Consider the following 21110-nt stretch of genomic DNA (forward strand, 5'->3'; position numbering starts at 1 on the left):
CAACAGAGGATTTTTTAATAGGCCTACATTTTCTACTAGTTTTAAAATTAATGTGCAAGTAACTTGAAATGTAAAGTGGAATGACAGAAGTATAGGCCTTAAGCTTCCCATGTAGGCTAAACACCACCCCCTATTTTCCTAGTGTCCTTTGGTATGCAAAGTAACATCATAGTTAACAACACAAAAATCAATTTTCGTTGACATGCCATTGGCGAAATTGAACATTAGGCCTACCAGAGATTAGATTTGGTGATGGCCTTGGAGTCTGGCTGGCTCATATTCAGTGAGGTGAAGTTTCATGCAAGAATTGAGGCTGACATGACATCATTTAAGGGCAACTCCACGCAAAACTGTCATATATCCATAACGCCAACTAAATAGCCTACCATGGCATTGTGTTGGCGTTATGGATGTGACAGTTTTGCGCGGAATTGCACTTAAACGTGAGCGCAGGTTTGTCTTCATATTTTTCATATGTGAGAAAGATTTCTCACATGCAAGTGGAATAGGGTTAACACAGCAAGACTAACTCGTTTTATAACGGGCAGTTCATTTCGCGTTTTCAGAATCAGTCTTTAGATGGAAACTTTCCCATTTCAGCCCGCTTGTGTTCGCACTCGCAAGCTGTGGTCGCTGACGTTTCCTTTGACATTTTCCTTATCTAGTCTAAAGCAAGCGCACACATCAACAATAACAATTAAAGTGTTCTCGTTGACTGAAATGGAGGGAAATCGGTGATTTTGTTTGATATTGACATGGCAACGAACCGCGAATATTATGCAAGCTATGGTTACGGAGTCAAGTGAGGTGGAAAGTTATATAAATTACTCAGATAGACCTGCAATATTACATTTTGAAAATGAACGAACTAAAATAAAATACATTTTAATGAAATACTCATTAATTATTTCCAAAAGTTGAGAATCAGAGGGATCAAAGAGCCGCATGTGGCTCCGGAGTTGGAGCCGCGGGTTGCTGACCCCTGCTCTAGGTGGACGTAGAAGTGCAGGGTTTTTTCTAAAACCAGCTGGTTTATGTTGTTCTGTCAGAGCATAGTGTCGGTTTCAGTGAATATGATCAAAAAAATCTTGCCAACTGCAGCTTTAAGGGCAAACAGAGCTTTGGAGAGGGCTGTGGCACATAGCACTGGCCACATTTGTTTGCTGAGAGATTCTTCATGTTATTATTGAATCCTCAGGATATGAGAAAGAGTGTCAGTTTGTCCAGCGAGAGCCTTTAAGCTGAGAGGAATACTCTCTCTCCCTCTTTCTCTCGCAGCAATTTGTGGAGGGGATTGAATTTCTCCTGGTTATCATCCGGAGGGGCTCAGCCTCCCCCAGAAAGGGGTCAGTGACTGACCACAAAATAGCAGTGTAGGACAGACACTAACCATGGGCCTTGAGCTGTTTGACTCTCAGATGCAGCTCATTGTCATACAACATGTTTATTGCTCTTGTGGTGTGTCTAACTATTTGTGCATATGTGTGTGTGTGTGTGTGTTTTGGGTTAAAGTCAAGAATCATTTTCATATATTTACATTAGTAGCTGGTGGCTGTACTGTGATCTCTAAGGCAGCTGGCTGAGGAGGGAGCAGCTAGATTCCTGGAGGATCAAGGATCTGTCCAGAACGGAAGCTGCCTCGCTGCCTTCAACTGTCTAACAAGTCACTTGCCCTAACAACCATCAAGGTACCTGCTATGTACTAGTACTATGTACTAAAATTAGAATTTTATTTAAAAAAAATTGATTTGGACATTGACACCTTGCTGCTAATAAATACTGTCTTATTAGGCAGGATTTTTCCCATTTTGGACAGATCCATTGACATACTGTACAACAGTCAGAGATCTGACTATTGTATGCAATCTCCTAGTGACTTAATTACACTAACTGTGCTAACTTGTTGTGAGGTGTTAATGATATTACACGTCTTTCTCACCTGAGAGGTCTTTCCTAAGCTTGCGTAGGTCTTTGAACAGGTCCTCAAATTTGACTTGCGCGGCCAGAAAGACATCTTGGGGCTCAGGCAACGGGAAAACACTCTTATCGGTGCCAGCATTCTGGGGAGGGGTTGGAGAGACCAGAGTCAGGCCTGTGGAGCTAGCCAGCTTCACAACGAGTTACCTCAAAACACACCAGACGCACCATTCCTCACCTCGTCAAGGTTGCGGAGGTAGTAGGACACGACGTAGTCCACCAGGCTGATACGGTTGTCCTGAGGGGATCAATTCAAAACACAAAAAAGGCCAAGAACGTTTCATGAACACTCCCTAAATTACTGTAATAACTAAAAAACAGGTCTCGGGTTTGTATTAAAAAATGAGATGATGAAATCCCAGGTCGGGCCTGTAAAAGATGGTGTGCTGAGGAGCTCACCCTGCTCTTGACGTCCTTGAGCTTGGGCAGGATCTCCAGGCCGAAGCCGTCCGCCTGGCCTCGGGTCCTGCTGCCCCCGTTCATGTAGTTCCCCAGCGCCAGAACGAGCCCGATCACGTCACGCACACTCCCTTCCTCCAGAAGACCCTACAAGCGGTCAAGCACCTTGTTCACTCTCTCAGTCAACAGGAAGGCTATTTTCCAAACTGTGTCTGTCTGCATCTGCATGTGTTCTTTACGTAATGGCTGCGCTGGCAATACAAGTGCCTATTTCTCATGCCAATAAAGTACTTTTGAATTTGAACTCGAAAAGGTTGAGAAGGAACAGCTCAGTATTTAGTCTAGCCTTGAAAATCTACACTGATCAGGATATTCCACGACTCAGGCTCCAGCAATGGGATATTGTGACAAGAGCATTGCTCCACAATGTGTATATATGGCATTATTTGGTATATGGTATTATTTCTCCTCAAGATATTGCTGTCAGTTTGATGGAACTTTTTATGACTTTTTAAAAGAGAGAGTTTGTGTGTGTGTGTGTGTGTGTGTGTGTGTGTGTGTGTGTGTGTGTGAGACAGAGAGAGAGAGTGTGGGAGAGAGAGAGAGAGAGAGAGAGTGAGTGAGATTGATTATATTTTCACATGAATGGATCAAGGCCCATGCTGTGCTCGGGGCATGTTCACCTTGCAGACCCGAGAAACAATCTCCACTTTGCGCCTGATGGAGGCGATGCTGTCTGCGAACACAGACTGAAAAATGAGGCAGCGAGCTCGGCCAGAGAAATCAGGGATCTGAGAGAGCTCATACAGGAACCTGGCCAGAGGAAGATGAAGGAGAAAAGGGGGAAAAAACAGTTGAACAAAATAAATTGTGAATATTTAAAGCTTAAACAATCAAATATTGATCAGCAGTCATGTGGTTAGAAGCCAATTTACTCCTTTTTACCCCATCACACTCTATCATACTTACCGCAGTCTAACAGTCATCTGTGCAAGATTTGACAGTGATCAAAATCCCCCAGACTATCAAAAGATGCCCAGATCATCAACAAACTCTCTTGACACCCTGTTAACTATAACTTATGAGTAAGGTTAAAATTAGGGGTTAGATTTGATTAAGGTGATGTTCAGTAATTGTTCAACAATAATTTAAATTGTTTAACAATAATTGAATTTAAATGCTGGCTGAACTTGAGTCTTCACAGATGATCTGTTAAGTCTCTGTGGGCCAGACTTTCCAATTAAAGTGTTACCAAAGTTTCTTCCACAACATGTTTAAGGAGTAATTTACAAAATAAGTAGAAAATAGTGCATCAACATGAATTAAAAGCACAATTTTAGGAGCGAATAAAGGTGTGGTAAAAAATCGCACTGTTCTGGCTTGTCCAGCAGCTTGATTTGCTCCTCCTCTGACGTCTCATAGTGTTTCTTCAGCTGCTCCAACTCTCCTGGCTGAGCCCTCTGAAAACAACAACAACAACAACAACAACGAAAACAATAAAAAAAATAACCCTCAGGAAAGACGAGAAAGACATCAGAGCATCCGTGACAAAAAAAGAGTGATTTCAAATGCACACGTGGCATATGTGGAACGTGAAAAGTGAATACTTGCATTTTCATACAAAGCCTCGAGGGTCTCCAGATCCACCACAGAGTTGTCCACAGTCAGAACAGCTTGAGAGGGAAAGTACAGAGCCACAATGGATCACCATAGACTGTAAAATTGCAGCCTGGGTAATTTACTTCATAGGCGGGATGTGGGGGGGCTGGTTTGCCATTAATAGGCTATGATGCGTATTTGGGTTGTTTGCCAAGAGACACTGTCATTAGGTGAAACGTGCCACATAAAAAGGCTTACACTGCACCAAGGGGGATAGCAAGCTGCAAAAATATGTATTACACACTCCAGACTGTGACAAGGAGGGGGGAAACGTAATCTAAGCTTTCACCAAGCTTAAAGCTGATGAAAAGAATGAAGAAAGAAGAAATATCATCCTCCATCCCCAGTATCCACGGGGAGATCTGTGCCTCCAGACTATTTGTTTTTGGCTAGGTCCCATTGAATATACACCAGTAAGAAAGAAAGACAGAAGAAGGATGGAAAGAAGGAGAGAGTGAAACAAAGAAGGAAAGAAAGAAAGAAAGAAAGAGAAAGAAAGAAAGAAAGACAGAAAGAAAGAAAGAAAGAAAGAAGAGGAGCTTGTGGGGAATGGACCGGTGCTGACGGAGCTTGACCGAAGCCTGTTAGTGCACCACCAGCCAAAGCATTCTGGCTTGCCCTCCTCCGCACAGAGAGACGAGAGTGGCAGATTCCTGCTCTGTGGATGTACATATCAATTTAAAGGCCACAGCTCTGCTGCACTCACCACTGGGGTTTTCATGCTCAGTGGGGGAAAGAGGGAGGGGGTGAGATTAGTGCTTCACCAAACCAGACAGCCTGAATGACTTTCATGCTTGCACTACTGTTTTCCATTATGTGTATGTGTGTGTGTGTGTGTGTGTGTGTGTGGGAGGGGGGGAGCAAAAAACAAAAAAGAACAAAAAATTTGCAAATTGAGGACATTTTTAAGGAGGATAACTTTAAGGAGTTGTTGTTATTAGGTCTCACAAAAAGGTTTGAATGTACTGGCTCTCACCTTGCTTGATGTCCTTCATTTCTAGATGAAGGCTTGAGATGAAGATACCAACGGCTTGGGAGCGCTTGCTGTCCAAGAGCTTGATGATCTAGAAAAGGTTCAGAAGGAGTGCATAAGAGAAAGTTTTTGCCATCTTTCTGTTGTCTGTTTTTTTGTTATAACCCCTGCGCTCCGAAGGTCAAATAATGGACAAAGCTGCCACGGCGGTTTATTGCAAAACATACCCCCGCGCTTAAGTGTCGGGGGGGTAGAGTAGGCTATGGAAAGATTGAATTCCGAGCCAGGAATAACAACAAAATGATCACATTTCTCAAACGGTCTTAAGTGTTTAGGAGGAAATATGCACTCTGGGTTCTCCTCCAGTCCTCTTTATTTACAAATTGAACACAATTATGTTAATTTTAGGAGGAATTACAGAGCCAAGTGCAGCATCCTGTTATTAAAAACTGCGAAGACAATATACTCTCACTGGGCCGAAGCATTAACCAGCAATCTTGCTACATCAAACACGGGCACTCTGGGCCAGACCTCGACTGTCAGCAACTTTCATTCGCTCAAAGGAAACGACTCGGAACTCGCAGGATGCTATTAGAACCACTGCATTTCCCGTGACCAACATTTTACAACAAAGAGCCGACGACTGTCCTCTTTTACCTCCCACTTCCAACATTTAAAGTTACGTTGAAATAAATGTCAGGATGCAGATTTTATTACTTTCTGATTATATTTCCAGTCCACAAACGTTGGTCAACCATCGTTTAATAGACCTTGTGTGTTTTCTATTTGTTATTGTCCGAAATGAACAGGATGTCTCTCATAATTTCACGCTACTGTGTTAGTCAGAAAACGGCATCATCTCTCGGACCCGTAACTTTAGAGAGGCTTCTACAGCATGTGTTTAGCACAGGTGACTTCACTCAGGCTGTGTATGCAATGCAAACTCAGGTAAATAGTCCCCCTAGTGGACACACATTTCAACACATTTTCTCAGAGCGCATCAATCATGTGTCTGACCTTCTTGGCCTTGCTTCTCCGCTCGTAGGCCTCGGAGAGAGGCTTCCGCTTGGTCTGCAGCGTAGCTTTGGCAAACAGGTCCTCAAACTCAAAGGGGTCAACGATGGATGGCTCCTCCAGAGAACTCCACAGCGTGTCATCGCTGCCAAAATGGGAAATAAATAAATAAACAAACAAACGCACAAGGAAACGGAGATGGAGATGCTGACAGCCTGGCTGTTGATTTAACCAGACAGCCACTGATGTCCAGCTGGCTTAGTCAACAGGAGGCAAAAAAAAAAACAGAAAACCACACAACTCTGTTTAGTTCCAGAGGAGAGGAGCGTTGACCTTAGAGGATAAGAAGAAGCTGTAGGGTCATGTCCACCCCCCCCCCCCCACACACACACACACATACATACACACATGCCTCGGTTCAGCTGAGCCAAGCACAATAATAATGCAGCTTCTCTTCAATCACCTCACCCACCACCCCCCTCTGGCTATCAAGGAGCCTTAAGAGAGAGAAGCAACGTTTTCACAGAAGGCATCGGATTACGGCACAGCAGGAAGCGAGAGAGAGAGTTGGTTGGACGCTGCCGCGATTCCTACAGAAATCGATACCACCAGCAGTGGTCCTGGGTGTGTTCCATCACCGTCTAGCGACCGACTCACCATGCAGACCTCAGGGCGGCAAATCGTCCCCGAAAAACCTCCCAAGACGGTGGCTGCAAAACGGAGCTGCAAATGCTAGGTTCGCGTTTCGGCAAGGCTCAGACAAGACGCGCCTGGAAACTTGGGTAATGGGCGGCTGGACCCTTTGCGGTCACATGGGCGATACTTCTGTCAGCACCACCCCAACGCTAAGCCATTTTGTGGTGCGGTGTGTTTAAGTGAGCTCTAACGTGTTTATTGATCCTTATCTACCTCCTAGAACACGCCAGAAGGGTCTTCTTTCCCATGAAGCCCACTCGAAACCGAATACAATAAAAGTGGTGAAAATGGGAGAGAAACCAACATGTTTTACCCAGGCTTTTCTGTCACTAGCAGGAAATGTCAGTGGTCTCGGGCACACATAATTTGCATAAAACCCACACACAGAAATCTAAGGGGGGGGGGGGGGGGTCCGATTGTATTACAGGGAAGAAACAGCTGATGCAAGAGACCTACTTGTTGTCTTGAATTTGAATCCTCGTCCAGTAGAGAGGCTTCATGGGACAGGAAGGTTCGAAAGCGGGCTTCCTGGGGGGCTTCTTCAGAGGTGAGCTCAGGGCGAAACCAACTCCTGGGGGAGGTGGGGGAGGCAGAGGACTGCCGCCGTGGGAAGGCGGAGGAGGTGGTGCTGGGGGGGGACCACATGAAGGCACAGGTGGCGGAGGTGGAGGTGGGATGGGGGGCCCGCCAGGTGCCTGAGGAGCTTCTGCACATGAAGTGGACGTCAGAGAACCAGGAAGTGGAGGCGCCGGAGGTGGGGTCAAGTCTGTGGAACCTGGCGACATCATGGGTGATGATGATGATGTGGTCGAGCAGTCTGATTGGTGGAGAGAAGGCAGAGCAGGGGGTTCTTGTGCTGAAGCTGGCTCAGTTTTCCCAGATAGGCCAAGAGTTAGTGAAGTGAGGTTGAGTTTCTTGGGAACGCTGATATTGGTGTTCTGACTGACGCTTCGACCCTCCTCCTCCTCGGCGGGCTTGATGAAGGTCTCTCTATCTGTCTGGACGCAAACGGTGCGGAAGGTCCTGGGTGAGAAGTCGTCCTCGGTGGACACGCATGCGTCTCGGAAGTCTCCGCGCGTGGCCTCATCTTTGTCTCTCTGCAGCTTGGCCAACTCGTCCTCCAGACGGGACACGTTCTCTGCGTTCTCCCCACGGACTCGGAAGAGCTTCAGCTCAAAGTCTGCCTGTATGGAGAGCAAATCAGCGTGTCAGTCATCGTAATTCCTAACAATTAAATTGTGGTCCATGACTCTGGTTAAAGCTCATCAACCAATCAAATGACACCCTTCACTTTCATGTACTTGAAGCAATATGTTGATTGGCTGGAATTGAGTATGGTTCTGTCTGCACCACTTAATTGGTTCTCCTTAACCCAAGCCAAGCCATTTCATAAACACTGGAGTTTTTCCATACTGAATGAATGAATTTGGAAAAAAAGTGCATTGGATTGGATTAAAATTGTGGACAGTGGTTACAAACAAATATACACCTTACTATTTCAAAATATACCGTGTATCCAACTATATCCAAGGGTTGCAAACTTACTTGTAACTTCTCAACCTCTTCTTTGCTCTCTCTCTTCAGCTGCAGTAGGGCCGCCTGGTGTTCTGAAAGCATGACAGAAAACCTTAGTAGACAGCCATGCTGATGCCTAATATGATTACCTACAGTATATTAAATAATGTTATAATTATGCTATAGCTTACTAGCTTAAACAGACACATACAAAAAAGCCTCGGCGGAATAGTAGGCCGCAACTGGAAAAAATGGCACAATTTCTTAAGTCCACAAGGGGGCACTAACAGCACTGTTTTAAGTGGTGTTTCTCTCTCGACCTCAGTGGCATGAGCACTTCAACCTACAGTGTAGGTGGCTGAAATGTCTGTGTACCCTGCAGCAAGGAAATGTGAGACTGTGTGCAGAGGGTGGGTATCCAGGCACACACCTCAAATGGCTGATAGTGTGAGTGCCTATCAGAGCCATTGTCCATCAATTCACAGTGCTTGTCAGTGAGTCTGTGAGAAAGCAAAAGCCATTCTCGATCCCAGGATTTATTTGCCAATATAAGCAGTATGGATGTTCCCTTTCTGGCTTCTGTCACACAGTCTTGTAATCACCCTGTGCTCTTTCTTTACTTTCTTCTCATGCCCATTCTCTCTGGTCTTCTTCTTACTCTGCAGTCTGCGCACACTCCCTCATTGGGTGCACTCCTCCGCTCTATGGTCTCTCTTGTCAGTGCAGCATCCTCTCTCTCTGTCATGTACTCCAACAGTCTTGTTGTGCTGCACGCGCCCGCATCTCTGGATGCACTTTCTCTCTCATTTACTACGTGCACTCTCTTGCATTCTATTTGCAGTCTCTCACTCCTGCTGCCACTCTTCCTTGACTCTGTCTGTTCTTTCTTTCTTTTCTTCATATGCTCACTCTCTCTGTTCTTTCTCATTCTCTGTGTGCACTCTCTCTGTTCTTTCTCATTCTCTGTGTGCAACTCTCTCTGTTCTTTCTCATTCTCTGTGTGCAACTCTCTCTGTTCTTTCTCATTCTCTGTGTGCAACTCTCTCTGTTCTTTCTCATTCTCTGTGTGCAACTCTCTCTGTTCTTTCTCATTCTCTGTGTGCAACTCTCTCTGTTCTTTCTCATTCTCTGTGTTCACTCTCTCTGTTCTTTCTCATTCTCTGTGTTCACTCTCTCTGTTCTTTCTCATTCTCTGTGTGCACTCTCTCATTTGGGTGCATTCTTCCACTCTTCAGGTTATCTGTCAGTGCAGCATCCTCTCACTTAGTCCACATACCTGTATCTTTGGATGCACTTTCTTTCTCATTAGGTATGTGCATTCTCTCTTGCATTCTATTTGCAGTCTCTCACTCCTGCTGCTACCCTTGCTTGACTCTGTCAACCAAAGATTCTAGAGCGGAGCTCTGTTCTAGAATCTTTGCTGTCAACAACTTCACCTTGAGACACTTTATCACAACATGTTCTGGAGGAATAGAGCCCAGTGCTGAAGAACAGGGCGGAGGAGGATATGAGAAGTGTTTGTAATAGAACAGCACAGCAATCAGGCGCCATGCCTGGGCAAATATTGAACGCACTGGACAAACACTCTGACTCACTGCAGCTAGTTAGTTAGCATTGTGAAGGCGTCCTGTCCTGTCGGTAATGAGAGCTCCATACCTGCTTCTGTGTACTTGAGCCCCACCTCGTCTTTGGGCTTTGGCGGAGGCCAGATGGCCTGCAGGCGCCGAGGAGTCCTCTCCTCTTGCTCCGCTAGGGGGGAGTCCTCCGCCTGGACAAGAAGGATGAAGGAAGAGCAGACATGGAGGATTAAGAGAGATTTAGAATAATAACGATGTGTTATTTATACAGTAATGTTAACACGTTAACAGCTGAGAGAAAAAGGAATAGGGGAAGCAATAACAACAAGAAGCTTTGGAACTGATGAAAAAAAAAAAAAAAAAAAAAAAAGGCCCCCATGACAAGATGTCATACATCAAAGTGGCCGCACTGCACTAAATCTAACTATTTTTGATTGTATTCAGCATACTTTTGAGTTTGTTTTTGGCGAGTTTCTCTCAAAGATGGCTCTCAGCTTTTCTCTGTCGCTCCTCATCTTCTGTTTCATGGCCTCCAGGTCAGTTCTGTCCAGGGTGGGCTTCTTCATGGGCTTGGGGGTGAAGAAGGCCTTGAAGGCGTCGAACGCTGACTCTGAGCTGGTGGGTTTCTTAGTCTCCTCCACCGGCTTGGCGGCAGGTAGTGACTCCATCTTCTCTGTCATCTCTCCCTCCTCCTCTCCCTTCTTCTCCTTTTCCTCCTCCTTTTCCTCCCCTTGTTTAAGCTCCCCTTTACCACTCTCACTGTGCATCTGTCCGGTCGGACTCTCCTCCGCCTGTCTCTGGTCCTCTGGCGTCTCATCCTCCACCTTGCTACTCTCCAGGTTCAGCAGCTGGGAGAGTTGCTCCAGGAAGCCTCCCCTCAGCTCCCCTGGTCCCCCTCTGGTTGGGCTCTGTCTGGCGGGCGACTGCTCGGGGAACAGGCCCCTCCGAAGGGGCTTCGTCTTCTGGTCTCGGGGGACCAGGGGTTTGTCATCGGTTTTCCCCTCCTCCTCGCCTACCGATGCTCTCTTGAGGAGCCCGCTGAAGAGGGACTGTAGCTGGACGGATTTCTCGTGGGGAGAAGATGTAGCTTCCGTAGTGGGTGACTCTGAGGGACCAATGGGGGAGGAGGAGGGTGCGTTGTCTACGGCCACACTGTCTTTTTCTCCTTTTTCAACGTCTGTTATCTCATCTTTTCCCACCTCTTCTTTTTTGCCCTCAGACTTGTTGCTCTCGTCTTCTGATGGATGACATGTCCCAGACGCCCTCTGAGCAAAGTCCTTATCGGCCCCTGTGTTTACATCCAAACCGTCAGAGTGCAAGGCCACACTATTGTCTCCATTCCCTGAATCTCCAGCTCCTGAAACACTTGGTTGGACCACTTGGGGGGTAGAGGCTCCTGTCCCCTCAGAGGTTGGACCAAGATGACCGGGGAACTCACTGGTATAGGTTAAAATGTCTGTAGAAAGGACCTTTGCAGATTCATCTTGTTGCTCTAGGCCCATAGTTACTTCCAGGACGGTGTTGACTGTACCGCTATCCTGATCGTTTGTAGAGGTCTGGTTAAAGTCAGAAAATGAGTCCTGACTCTCTGCAGATGCTTTGTCGTTCCCGCTGTTCACGGGTGGATTTGGAGCGGCAACGTGAGGAGATTGTCCTGGTTGACTGCTTTTTGAAGGTTCACCCTGGTGTGTGTTCTCTGCCACATTTACGCAAACCAGTGAAGCATTCAGATGATTGTTTGATCTTCCTTCAGTATGGATAACATTTACTTCCTCAGTGTTTCTTTGCAGAGAAATGGCCTCATTAAATTTATCTGTGAACATATGCTTATCTGAGCTGCTTCCAGATAATTTGTCACTGTTTGCATCATTGCCTTCCTCTCGGCCACTGGTGTTTTTCTGACTTTGGTCTGTGGAAAGATCCTGTGTGTCCATATTTAGAGATGTCTGGTCTTCACCGATGATGTCTGCTAACTCACCGAGCTCTTTTGACTCTTTGACTCCAGAGACGAATTCTTGCTTAACCTCTGGACAGAACTGACGTGTCTGATCAGTTGTTTCAAAATAATCCTTATGGTTTTCATGAGGTTTTTCGACAGTGAGGTCAGACTCTGGTTGCTCATCGCCTACTGTGCCGCTGGGGGATTTGGGCTGTTGCTCTTTGGAACTCTCCATTGCATCTTCCATCCTGCCAGCCATTTTCTTGTTTGCAAGTTCAGAACTGTCAGGCATCTCAGAGCACATCACTGGAAGCAGCCCTACGTTTGAGTTTGGCTGATTCGGGGGTTGACTTAGCCTCGTAGAGGAATCTAAAAAAACCTCTCTGCTTTCCATTTCATCCCTTATTGTTTTAGTGTTTCCATTCTGACTCGTAATGTCCACCCTTTTCATTTTTCCTTTAAGTTCTTCTGTCGTCCGTGGCTCATCACTCCATCCCACGGTCTTGGCCGGGTCGTCCACATTCCTGATGCGTGGATCTCTCTCGGATAGGGTCCGGAAAAACGTCAACACCTTCTCTTCAGTCGCGTTAGTCTGCACTCTGTCAGGCAGTGTGAAAACAGTGACAAATTTGTCAAGGAAGGACACAGGGGCAGAATCTGCACGAGTGGCCGGATCGATTTCCATGTTTAAGCTACAAAACTTCACTTGTATCAGCACAACATACAGCTACCTACTGACTTACAGATCTCAATTTCCTGGAACACCAATGTCAATCCTCATGCACTAAATTCAGTAGACAGTGTTAATCCCACACAGCAAAACATTCATTTTTCTGGAGAAACAAAAAAGTCCATCCCACAGAAAAATAATCTATCTAACCCCTCATACGCTTAAATAGTCACAGTCAATGGCTCACCATTCCAAATCAAAAACTTTTAAAACATTTTTAAGAGGGTGCTAGATTCTTGATAGTCCTCGCAACATCTCTCTTCTCTGAAGTTTCCACAGGAAGCCTCGCCAGGAAAATCTGGGCTGTTCGCTGCCACGCAGAAGCCCGTTGTGGTTGTGGAGAAGTGAGTCATGCACAGACTGAGGTTGGGCCCAGTAGGAGCGCTGAAAGATGTCTGCTGCTGGTCCTTTCGCTTTAGTACTTATCCTCTCCTGTCTTGTTTACAAAAGTCCACTAAACGGTTGCCCAACGACTACAGAGGAGCTGGTGAGCGTCATCACTGGGGCATGTCTTCCATGTTGTAATGCAGACCGATGCAGATGCTGTCACTGACCAACACTACTCCCCCAGTGTGTAAGATGCTGTCACAGACCAAAACTACTGACCAGTGTGCAAGTTCTCCTCTTGTGCCCTGTGACCAGGACGTTTGGCTACACCCAAGGCGATAGTACGCTGGAGAAAATAAGCACGCCACACCCAACCTGAGCTGGCCTACACACACACACACACACATACAAACACACACACACAAACTCTCACACATCCACACATAAACACAGGCATACTCTCTCACACACCCACAGCCGGAGTCAGATGGCTGATCTGGACGGTGCTTGGGCCGAGGAGGAAGTCACCTGTCCACTAGTGCTCGGGTCAGTGTTCTAATCACAGTGATAAGCCACTCAACCAGGCCCCACCCATACAGCCTCACTCCCCTGTGCAAGCAACCAAGGAAAAGAAGCTTTTATTGAGCATTGAACACGGAAAATCAAATTGATAAATCCAACACACAATGCAACAATGCTTTATGTTTACTTGTACAGCATTTGCTTTTTGTATTATGATTTGAGTCATGCAGAAATATGAGTGTGTTTGAGTGTTTCTGTGAGGGAGTGTGTTTATGAGCATGTGTGCCTCTGAGCAAATATATGGCATGTTTGATCAATTTGTCTGTGTAAATATGTAAATAAACGGGTGAAAGATCAATAGAGAAGTTTAAAATGTAAGAGTGTCTTTGAGCACTGCAGAAGTGAAATGTCTATACCACTCACAGGACCGTCTTTAAGCTGCTAGAAGACCCAGATAAAGTAAGTTATATTCATTCAGTGAAACCCCAGTTTGAAAGAACTGGCCATATACTGTAGCATACATCAGCATGAAAATGCAATGCAAGATTCTCTCTGCATTGCTGTGTCAGTGGCAAGCTTTCAGTAATGCTCAGACAGAGAGAACTGAACTGGGATCAGACAGAGTGAACTGAACTGGGATCAGACAGAGTGAACTGAACTGGGAGGCCAATTGTCCTGTAAATCAGCTCAAGGCCAGGCCATGTACTTGCTTTAAGAAAGTGCAGACAGCTGGCAATCTGCGTAATGCTCCAGACCAGGCAGCTGAATGCTTTGTGAGCAAGCCCACTGACCCCGCTACAAAACCCAGGCCAAAGCCCAGTGTAAGCACAAAATCAGTTCAAGTTGGAAAAACCAATAAATACTCTGTGTGTGTTCCGGAGAACTGATATGGATAATCACCATGTGACCTTAATTTATTTATGTATGAATTAAGCGCAGTGGTCACAATTTCTCTCTGAAGAAAATCAAAATACATATCCTGGATGTGGTTGCTCTAAAATGGGCCCGGTCTATATTTCCCATCTCTGATGTTGTGTAAGGAACACTATTATACAAGGATACAAGGAAGTTTATTGTCACATGCATATAGTTACTGGAAGTAAGAAATGCAGTGAAATGATGTCTGGTGTCAGCCTATTTGTGCATTTATGGGGGGGGGGGGGCAGTAGAAGAGGGGTTTAGTAGATTAAGTGGCAAGGGCTGCATAAGAAAGGTGGGGGAGGATTGGGATTGGGGGGGGGGCACCAACAAGGAGCACTCAAGAGCAACAGGGGCAAGGAAAAACTCCCTTACCAAGGAAGAAACCTTGGGCAGATCCACGGCTCAAGGGGCTAACCCAACTGCCAGGGGTCTTGGTGTGTGTGTTGGGGGGATGACAAGGGAGATGGGATAGTGTGCTGTGTATGTGGGGAGAGGGCAGTGTGCAATATGTGTGTTGGAGAAACTTCCTCATGAGACAATGTGCTGTGTATTGGGGGAGGGGGTGCAGTGTGCTGTAAGTATGTTGGGGATGTGTGTTGGAGAAGCTTCCTGATGAAATAATGTGCTGTGTATGTAGGGGAGAGGGGGGGGGGGGGCAGTGTACTGCAAGTATGGTGAAGGGACTTACTATTGCAAGCAGAGTACTGTATGTATGATGTATGTGAGTGATGACAGTGAATATGTGTGTGTGGGCGGGAGGGGAGTGGAGCAGTGACTGTGTGTGTGTGTGTGTGTATTGTGTGTGTGGGTAGGTGGGGGCAGTGTGCTGTATGTATGTAGAGGATGTGTGTTGGAGAAGATCCTGAAGACAATGTGCTGTGTATGTAGGGAGGGGGGGGGCAGTATGCAGCAAGTATGTAGAGGAGGCTTACTGTAGCAAGCAGTGTGCTGTATGTATGTGTGGTGATGACAGTGATGATGTAAGTGTGTGTGTGTTTGTGTGTGTGTGTGTGTTGGGGGTGGGGTGGGGGTGGGGGGCAGAAAGGCTAGGCAATCAAGGACATGGGTAGATAGATGGAGGAGAAATCAAAAATAATAAATAAAAAGTTCTATGGAGATGTGCAAAAGTTGGAGAAAGTCAGATGTGTGTGTGTGTGTGTGTGTGTGTGTGTGTGTGTGTGTGTGTGTGTGTGTGTGTGTGTGTGTGTGTGATGAAATAAGAAAATAAATAAAAGGTCCGTAGCATAGGGAGAGGGATGTAAAAGTGCTAAAAGTCATGTAGGTGTGTGTTTGTGTGTGTGTGTGTGGGGGGGGGGGGGGGGTGAATGAGTGCAAAGTCAGTATAGTGTGAGTTCAGAGTTGGGAAATGTTTGTTTGAGAGTGCTGAGGAGTGAATGTGTGCAAAGTCAGTATAGTGTGAGTTCAGGGTTCGGATGGCCTGGGGATAAAAACTTCTCCTGAGTCTCTCAGTTCTGGCTTTGTGACTACATAGGCATCTTCTTGATTTCAGCAGTAGGAATAATCCATTGTTAGGATGAGAAGAGTCCTTCAGGATCTTTTGGGCTCTTAGGAGTACTCTTCTGGAATAGATAGATATCTTGTAGAACAGGGCGTTGAGTTCTTATAGTACGTTCAGCTGAGCGCACTACTCTCTGCAGAGTACTACAATCTCTAACTGTGGAGTTCCCATACCAGGTGATGATGCTACCAGTTAGAACACTCTCAACTCTATTATGACTGCCACTCTGAGACCTCTTACATACAGTAATATTACAGTTCTTTGGTGAAACTATATTTGGCTCCTGACTGCAGCAAACTGTCAAATGAATAACTGTGATGTCCACAAACTAGCTATTGCACCTCATACTACAGTAAGAAGAAGTTGGAGATTTATCAGATACTTACTACAAACACCAATTCAGGGGAGAATGGCGCATCGCTGATGATGTCATGCTCCGGGGGTGTGATCCTCAGGAAGTCGGCGTGGTTGAGACTGGAGGCCTGGGCAACTGACTTACAGCAGGACAGGGAGAAGTCCAGATCAAGGTGCCAGTCATCCTCCTGGTTCAGCAACGTCTCTTCTGTAAAGAACAAGAGGTACCCGTAACCAAGAGGCACATACAATCTTTTTAAAAAAAAAATTTTTTAAAAAGGTTGTATAAATTCACAAGTAACCACACAATGCTTCTATGAGGTCAAAAAGGCCCTTTAAGTTTTTTTTAATGGACGCCATTCCCAAGCATTTCTTTTTCATACGAACACAGATCTTCCCCTTGCATGTGTTTTCTGTTATTCTGTAAGGGGTAAGGGTGGAAAAAGGGACTTGGGGTTTGCAGAAGATTGGGATGCTAATTTGAGGCATGGACCAACTGACCTCAGTCATCCAAATAGCATTCTGAAATTCCGGAGAACTTTCGAGCATTTCTCAGTGTCCACTGGGTTCATTTTCGCTTGGACAGCATTTCTCCTTTGTCTGCCCAAAGGACTTGGGCTTAGACCTTAGTCAATAGATAGAGACAGGGGTTGAATAATCAAATTGCTCGGTTTCTTGCCGAAACACACACATAACTCAAATTTAAACTATTGTGTACTCTGTGTCAGTTTTCATTCTCAACTCCATGAGAAAATGTACAATTGCCCCAGAGAGTTCATGGCCTGGCCTTGTGCAAACCATAAGTGCACAGGACCACAACGCCACCTTTTGGACATCACGTGGTACTGCAGCAGAATGCATGACAGGCCCCAGTAGATTGTGAGTGATTCAATCCCACTGCACCTATTTAAAACTTTCCTATTTTAATCATGATCAAATACAAATACAAATGAGGTCTGCCATGCGTGCCAACATCAAAGGAATGCTCTGTACACAGTGCATAACAACATTCGATCACTCCATTATGTTAACGGCTGGGGATCAATACTCATGTAATGATCTAAATAGCTCCCAAGTCCAATCCTATTACAGTTGAAAACATGGGACCTCAGATGAACCAAATGAGTTGGAGCTTCCATTTCAGAAGAGGAATGTTGTATTCAAAGCACAACATATAAAATACAAAACAAAGTCAAAGGGCTATGTTATAGTAGCTGACGTTTGTGGGTTTTTTTTTATTTAATTTTAATTTCTGATTAAATCTAGTCGCTTTATATTACTAAAATAACATTTAAACATGGGGAACATGAAAACGTTAACAAGTTAGTCAGTGGTGGTATTTACAAAAGAAACTAGATCTGCTCTGGTTCTTGGATCTAGCAGTAGGTCCGCCTCCTCACAAAGCTCTTTGGTGGCCTACTGAGCTATTTTCAATGATCCTTTCATATACTGAACTGCGACTGGCACTGTAAGTAAGCCATCGGTCCAGTACAGGCAGCGGTAGGCCCTGGCTACCAGGCGACCAGATTTCTTAAACCTCAGCTGACACGTCTTTTGGGCCAGGTGGACGGCTGCCCAAGACTGACCCCACAACATTTACCAACTCTCCTCACCAGCCCTTTTTTCTGGTGAGTGAAGAGAAACAACAACAACAACTATAAAATGATTGAGATCATTTTCATACAAATCGCCAGTATAAACAATAGAGCATCCACAAAGCAGACAAACTAAATATGTGTATCCAGCTCGACAAGCATACAGAATGTGACATTGGCATTAGGATTGGGGCATGAAGAGACCCCAAAGGTGTGGCCCCCTAATACCCATAGTAGATGATGGGCCCTAATACCCATAGTAGATGATGGGCCCTAATACCCATAGTAGATGATGGGTCCTAATACCCATAGTAGATGATGGGCTGTTTGGGCGGATGGATCTGTTGATCTTTGTTTCAGATGACATTGAACAAACAGAACCGTGTCCCCATCTCAACCTCAACTTGTGGAAATGGACAATTGATTGCAGTGTAACTATGGCTGCACTGGCATGAAATCAAACACACACACACACACACACACACACACACACACACACACAGACACTCCCCCTCTCTTTCTCTCTCTCTCACCCGCTCTCTCTCTCTCTCTCTCTCTCTCACACACACACACACACACACACACACACACACACACACACACACACACATACACGCTCGCTTAAGTAGAATCTCCCAATGCACAACCACCCACCCAGTGTCTACAGACTTTTTTGTCTCAGTCTAATCTCGCTGACCGTAATCCCATTGCCGAGGTTGCAGGTCAGTGATGGTTAAAGGGGATTTTCATTTCCTGAATACTGCATTAGGTAGCAGCTGCCAGCAGCTGCTCTGACGTCTGATTGGGTCAAAACAGGTTGCTGTGTTAACCTGAATAGCACGCAAACACACCCAGCCCCCCCCCCCCCCCACACACACCCAGCAGCCCCCCTGCACACACACTCAGCCCCGCTATATACTATAAATTCTGTCATCGCTATCATGCGGTATCAGATTTTTAAAAAAGGCATTCAGAATAAGTTTGATGATGGTGGAGGTTATTGTCCAGTTTATAACAATACCAGTGGTATTAAATGGTTCCTAGAGTGTTGATGAGTGTATTGTGAATGTGGATAATACAGTGTGATTTTTGAATGTTAAAAGTTGAAATTAGTGAATAAATTATTTTGAGAGGTGGATAAACTGTTTAGCGTTTAGCCTCCACTACCTCCCAGATTATATCCACTCACAGGTGTGTGGGCACGCATACATTTCATGCTTGTTTGTTTATGGTTCTTAGCAGACGTTTTTGTCCAAAGCAACTTAAAATTACATTAATAAACTTTATACTACATTAGAACTAACAGTTTATAGTAAAGTCATCGGGCCTAAATAAACAAAATACCAACAGAGTGTATAGAATTATATTATTATATAGACATATATATGCACAGATACATTGTCCAAAACACTTTGGACTAAAGCATCTGCAAAATACCATAAATATATCTCTAACTATAGCTATAGCTATACATACATGATACAACTATTACAATAAGGTACTATATAACGTGCATATGTAAGGAGCAAGGGCCATATAAAAAGAAGCCATATACTAGGGAATCATCAAACAATATGCTTTCATAATCTTAGGAAATGTGTAAGTGCAGGCATCACTATTTTGGTCACTTCAAGATGTAATGACTGTGCTTGAGTAGGTCATCAGACCAAAAAGAAACTGAACTACAGTGAGGCTCATTTCAAAAGAAAATATGCTAAATGCTAAATGCTAAACCAATCAAGGGACAGTTCTGCCAGTATCAGCTTTAATGAGGGCAAAGGCCATTTGGTGGCAGGGAATGTGAATAAACAGGCGAGAAGAGTAGCCAATTGTGGAGGGAAGCGGTGGAAAATCATATTATCTAACACAGCGAGAACACAGCGGGCAGTGTTCAGTCTCGGAGTGACCTGGATGCATCAGTGGTGACGGGACTAGGTAGCTGATGAATGAGCTTCAAGAGCAATTCTAATTTCTAGGGGGATGCATTGATTTGCTGGGACTGGTCAAACCTGAGAGCAACTTTTCTTATCAGAGACACTGCAGTAGTCAGACTCCTTGAGGAGTAGGAGACTGAAAAATTAGCATTTAAATTCAGGGGAAAGCCCCTTAGACAATGATAGAATATCAGTGACAACTATTATTAATACCGGTATGCCACTTAATTCTAATCTATCCTTGTTGTTCTGATAGTTCTCTGAAGCTGTTATCGACCTTAAATTTGTCTTTTAATGTTTGTCTTTCTACGTGTTTTTAATCATGGCAGAAAACCATTAGTCATTGTTCATCGCAATTTGAGCAAATGGTTTTATCCAAAAGTATTACAGTATCATACGTGTGCCCATTTTGCATGGGTAGGTATGTACAGAATGTGTTTACTCCCTGAGCAAAGAACTCATGACCTTGGTGATGTCAACCCCTTCCTGTCAGTTACCAGTTGAGCAGCAGGAGCTCTCCGCCTCCTTCACCACAGACACCATCTCCAGACACCAGGCATCAGGTGAATAAGCCAATTCCACACGCCTGAGCACTCTTCCCCCCCATGTGACCCAGAGAGAGAGCCGCTGCTGTCTTTGATTACGCGTTTCTATTAAGACACCCACTCAGACAAGCCAGTGATAGCCGGTCAGTATGGGGACCTTTAACCCAGACGGTCAAAACAGAAGCGTGGCGGCTTAAACCAACCCCTTGCCTGTGACACCCCTGTAGACCGGACTGAATTCCTCATGCTCAACTTTTTAAACAATGGAAAAACATGCACCTCCTAAGTCTTATACACTGGGCGCTGGATCCTTACATGTAATTCAATGAATATAAAGAAAAAGAACCACACTCACAGTTCCTTTGAAACAACTTTTAATCGCCCCAAGCTTGTGAGTGTGGTTCTTTTTCTTTGTATTTATGATCAACTTTGACACCACAGGATCGCACGACCACAATAAAACAATTGGCACCGCTGTAAAAAAAAGAGACACTGAATGTAATAACTACCTGAATGTTTTCACCATCTTGCACATTTTTTTTATGTGTGTGCATGTGTGAGTGGGAGTGTGGAAGGTGGGTGAGAATCTGTGTGTGTGTGGTTTCGGTTGGATATATTATTGCTTTTACAGTTATTTAAATTTATTGAACGCACTGTTAGGACTGCTAACCAAGTTCATTGTACCCTGTGCTATGACAATAAAGGGATTCTGATTCTGACTCTGATTCTGGTTGAAAAACTGAAACCACTTGTGGGTTCTGCTTCTGCTTGAGGGGATTGGGGAGAGGGTGAGACCATTAATCAATTATTCTACCCATTTGCCATGCAGGCAGGGCATAACAAGCATCACAAGGTCCGGGCTTAGCATTCCTATACACTTCAGCGGGCACTCAGAATGAACAGGGGGAGTCGGG

General features: G+C 45.1%; 1 protein-coding gene across 2 annotated transcripts in view; it reads right to left on the bottom strand.

Annotated features, from left to right (window-relative positions):
* fmn1 (formin 1) overlaps nucleotides 1-21110 on the bottom strand; it is a 30581-nt gene that overhangs the window by 6889 nt on the left and 2582 nt on the right. Inside the window, exons 2-13 of one of the 2 annotated variants that reach the window (XM_042094199.1) lie at nucleotides 16155-16330; nucleotides 9890-10001; nucleotides 8264-8325; nucleotides 7175-7902; nucleotides 6026-6167; nucleotides 5012-5099; nucleotides 3988-4049; nucleotides 3748-3836; nucleotides 3060-3189; nucleotides 2377-2523; nucleotides 2156-2215; nucleotides 1940-2060 (exon numbers count right to left, since the gene is read on the bottom strand). In XM_042094199.1, the coding sequence (XP_041950133.1) occupies nucleotides 1940-2060; nucleotides 2156-2215; nucleotides 2377-2523; nucleotides 3060-3189; nucleotides 3748-3836; nucleotides 3988-4049; nucleotides 5012-5099; nucleotides 6026-6167; nucleotides 7175-7902; nucleotides 8264-8325; nucleotides 9890-10001; nucleotides 16155-16330 (1917 nt within the window). Of the gene's footprint in view, nucleotides 1-1939; nucleotides 2061-2155; nucleotides 2216-2376; nucleotides 2524-3059; nucleotides 3190-3747; nucleotides 3837-3987; nucleotides 4050-5011; nucleotides 5100-6025; nucleotides 6168-7174; nucleotides 7903-8263; nucleotides 8326-9889; nucleotides 10002-10259; nucleotides 13096-16154; nucleotides 16331-21110 lie in introns of those variants that run through there. The other variant, XM_042094200.1, reaches the window with a different exon arrangement.

This window comes from Alosa sapidissima, chromosome 6, assembly GCF_018492685.1.
Source record: "Alosa sapidissima isolate fAloSap1 chromosome 6, fAloSap1.pri, whole genome shotgun sequence".
Taxonomy (NCBI): Eukaryota; Metazoa; Chordata; class Actinopteri; order Clupeiformes; family Clupeidae; genus Alosa; species Alosa sapidissima.